At 33.9% G+C, this 3794-nt stretch overlaps 1 protein-coding gene across 1 annotated transcript; it reads right to left on the reverse strand.

Moving 5' to 3' along the window:
* Positions 1 to 1051: 1051 nt before the first annotated feature.
* On the reverse strand, positions 1052 to 3350 carry LOC143043130 (uncharacterized). Its single transcript, XM_076215580.1, has one exon. It carries the CDS (start codon positions 3322 to 3324, stop codon positions 1465 to 1467), a length of 1860 nt encoding a protein of 619 aa, XP_076071695.1. The 5' UTR covers positions 3325 to 3350; the 3' UTR covers positions 1052 to 1464.
* Between the last annotated feature and the right edge of the window lie 444 nt (positions 3351 to 3794).

The raw sequence follows: 3794 nt of genomic DNA on the forward strand, positions 1-3794 counted from the left end.
GGTAAATATTATTAAACATGGTGTTATATCATGACACAACAACGTACCAAAGTATGCGCGCAGTCTAAGAGAGCGAACAGAATATATTTATACCTGGCTTAAGAAATACTCTACTATCGACCACCGTACTTTTATCAAGATATCCCACATCTGAGTAATGAAAACATGAATAAACAAGTATGTGTCCAAAGTACACGGATGCCCCACTCGCACTATCATTTTCCATGTTCAATGGACCACGAAATTGTATAAAAAATATAATTAGACATTAAAATTAGAAAGATAATATCATAGGGAACATGTGTACTAAGTTTCAAGTTGATTGGACTTCAACTTCATCAAAAACTACCTTGACCAAAAACTTTAACCTGAAACATGCACTTTCATTTTTGATGCGTTTTGTTATTTGATTTTGCCATGTGATTATGGACTTTCCCAATTGATCTTCCTCTAAGTTCAGTATTTTTGTGATTTTACTTTTTTCTATGTTCAGTGGACCGTGAAATTGGGGTCAAAAGTTTAATTTGGCTTAAAAATTAGAAAGATTATATCATAAGGAACATGTGTACTAAGTTTCAAGTTGATTGGACTTCAACTTCATCAAAAACTACCTTGACCAAAAACTTTAACCTGAAACATGCACTTTCATTTTCTATGTTCAGTGGACCGTGAAATTTGGGTCAAAAGTTTAATTTGGCTTTAAAATTAGAAAGATCATATCATAAGGAACATGTGTACTAAGTTTCAAGTTTTTTGGACTTCAACTTCATCAAAAACTACCTTGACCAAAAACTTTAACCTGAAGCGGGACAGACGGACGAACGAACGGACGGACGAACGGACGCACAGACCAGAAAACATAATGCCCTCTACTATCGTAGGTGGGGCATAAACATTTATTATTTGTAATACATTACATTTGTAGAAAATTTTAGATAGTGCTATTATTTTCGTAGTATTACAACCATTTTAATTCAAAGAATTCTTAATGCTAAGTCATGTTAGGCGAACATAACTTAAAGAGTGACATCTCTTCATATCATAATATAAACAAAAGTTAAAGAAGTAGTCTGCCATGAAATAGAGAAACAGGTTGAATCGTAAAAATAATGTGTAACTTATTGTGTGTTTTAAATTGACTTCGACACAGTAACAAACACATCATACAATTATATATAAATATTCTATAATAGATGACAGCCATAGGGTTGAAAAACTGTTGATTATATAATATGGACTCTCTTTGTTGTATGAGATTGTTGCTTGTGAGGTCACTATAGATGGTTGATTACATTAATTAATAAACGAAATAGCATTATATGATGGAGTTTACAATATGTTTATTATTATTAAGCTCGTGCAATTAAGAATGCTACTTTCCTTTTACCCAGTGTAATGGCTGAGTATAAGCCATCAGTATAAAATTAATCGACATTGAATCTAAAATACTATTTTATCTTTACATTAATTGTACTTTACACTGTTATGCTTTAACAAGTTTATCACCTCATTGTCCTTTTTCTGAAGAGCAAGTCTAATAGGCGTCATGTTGAACGTGTCACTCACGTTTACTGATGCACCATTTTGAAGCAATAATTCGGTAACGTCTTTATGAACTACCGATAAAGACTTGAAAAGAGGGGTTTGTCCTAATTTTTCCACCATATTTACAGATGCCTTACTTTCAAGTAACTCTTTCGTAAGACAAGCGTTTCCAGCCTGAGCAGTCACATGCAGAGGTGTTATACCATCTTTATCAGATTGATTTACGTTTGCACCTTCTGCTATTAAAATTTTAACCACTTCTATGTTACTATCTTTGCATGCTAAATACAAAGGCGTCCATCCATCTTTATCCGTTTCGTTTACCTTTGCACCACATGATAATAGAATTTTAATGATATCTATTTTGTTATCGCGACATGCAATGTACAGAGGAGTTAAATTCTCTTTTTCCATTTTATTTATATCAGCTCCATGCTTTAACAGTATGGGAATCAATTTAAAATGCCCTTGTTCACAACTAATATGGAGAGGGGTTCTCTCATATTTTTCTGTTTCATCAACTGAGACACCATGCTCACATAATTCTTCCACAATCTTGTCATACCCACCAAAGCAAGCTAGATGAAGGGGAGTTATTGATTCTTTGTCTTTAGCACAGGCATCTGCTCCGTTTAACAGCAGGAGGGAAACTGCTTTATGTAGACCGCGTGTACATGCCAGATGTAGTGGAGTCTTTTCATATATGTTTGTGCAGTTAACATTTGCCTTATATTCTAACAACATCTTGATGATATTAAGATGACCATTACCACAAGCACAATGAAGTGGTGTATTCCCGTATTTAGTAATTAGAGAAGCTTCTGCATTTTGTTCCAATAACATTTTAACAACAAGCTCACGGCCTTTTCTACAAGCCCAATGAAGTGGGGTAGAGTCTTGTGAGTCACGTAGATTTATGTCAACGTTGTTCGAAAGTAGCAGTTGAGTTATCTCAATGCAACCTACTTCACAACTGCAATGTATTGGACGCTTACCGTCGTCGTTTTCTATCAAAGTTTCAGCATTATTTTTTAAAAGCAGCTGAGCAACCATGATCTGCTTCTTCTCACAAGCTAGATATATCGCAGTTCTTCCTTTAAAGTCGGAAAGATCCACATCACAATCATATTGAATTAAAAGTTCAACAATCTTAACGTGTCCTTTCAATGTGGCTAAATGTAATGGAGTGTGTTTAGCGTTGTCTCTTACATTAACCTTTGCATTCCTATGCAATAACATTTTAGCTATGCTTATATTTCCTTTACTACAAACAATATGAAATGCCGTTTTTAGATCTTTTTTTCGTTGTCTTATTGTAGCTCTCTTTAACAAAAGAACAGCTACTGTATCAGTATGATCACCAGCGCAGGCTAAATCTAAAGGTGTATTTTCATTTTTATCCGTTTTGTCAATAAATGCTCCTTTCTCAAGTAATAACTCTGCTGTATGACTATGTCCCTTGAGACAAGCCAAATGCAACGGAATTTGACAAGATTTATTTTCTTTGTTAACCAATGAATGGTCAAAGTGTAAGAAATATGTAAGGTAGTCGTCATAACCTTCTACGGATACAGCATGCGCAATTGTTGAACCATCATCAGAGTTCTTTAAGTCATTCCGTTTTAACATTGTTTTAATATACGAAATAAACGCTTCTCTGAATTGCGGAAAGGCATTATGCGTATCCGTTATTACATCCCAGAACAACCCTTGTTTGATATCAATTAAAATTCGGTCAAAGTATGCTTTTTCTAAAACAGGTGGAATCATAATTGTCATTGTTGGATGATGTCCTTTCAGAGACAGAAACTTAACCCTATCCTTTAAAAACGACGTTTTACCATATTTCAGTAAACTTCGTAGGATATGTTGACTCAAGATATGTGCAATTACATTGAAAAATGTTACGTTCATAAAGGAATATCCATCTTCCGTTTCCATGCAATAAGATCCAACTAAGGCATTTAGACAAAATAGTATTGATTGTTTTGATGGCGTTTGGGAACATCCAATTTCATTTGCCAAAAAATGGATAACTTCATTATATTTTTTATCTCGACTCTGATAACTATTATCCAGGATAAGTTCTTTTTTTAAATTATTATTAAAAATCGCCAATAGTGCTAATGAAAAGTAATTCCAATCTTTTGTTTTATTGCATTTTTCGATGTCTGCGGCCACATACATATATGGTGTTGTAAAATATTCTACGACATTTTCTGTTGTCTCGGATGTATAATCTGAGCACA

The sequence above is a fragment of the Mytilus galloprovincialis genome, chromosome 8, assembly GCF_965363235.1.
Source record: "Mytilus galloprovincialis chromosome 8, xbMytGall1.hap1.1, whole genome shotgun sequence".
NCBI lineage: Eukaryota > Metazoa > Mollusca > Bivalvia > Mytilida > Mytilidae > Mytilus > Mytilus galloprovincialis.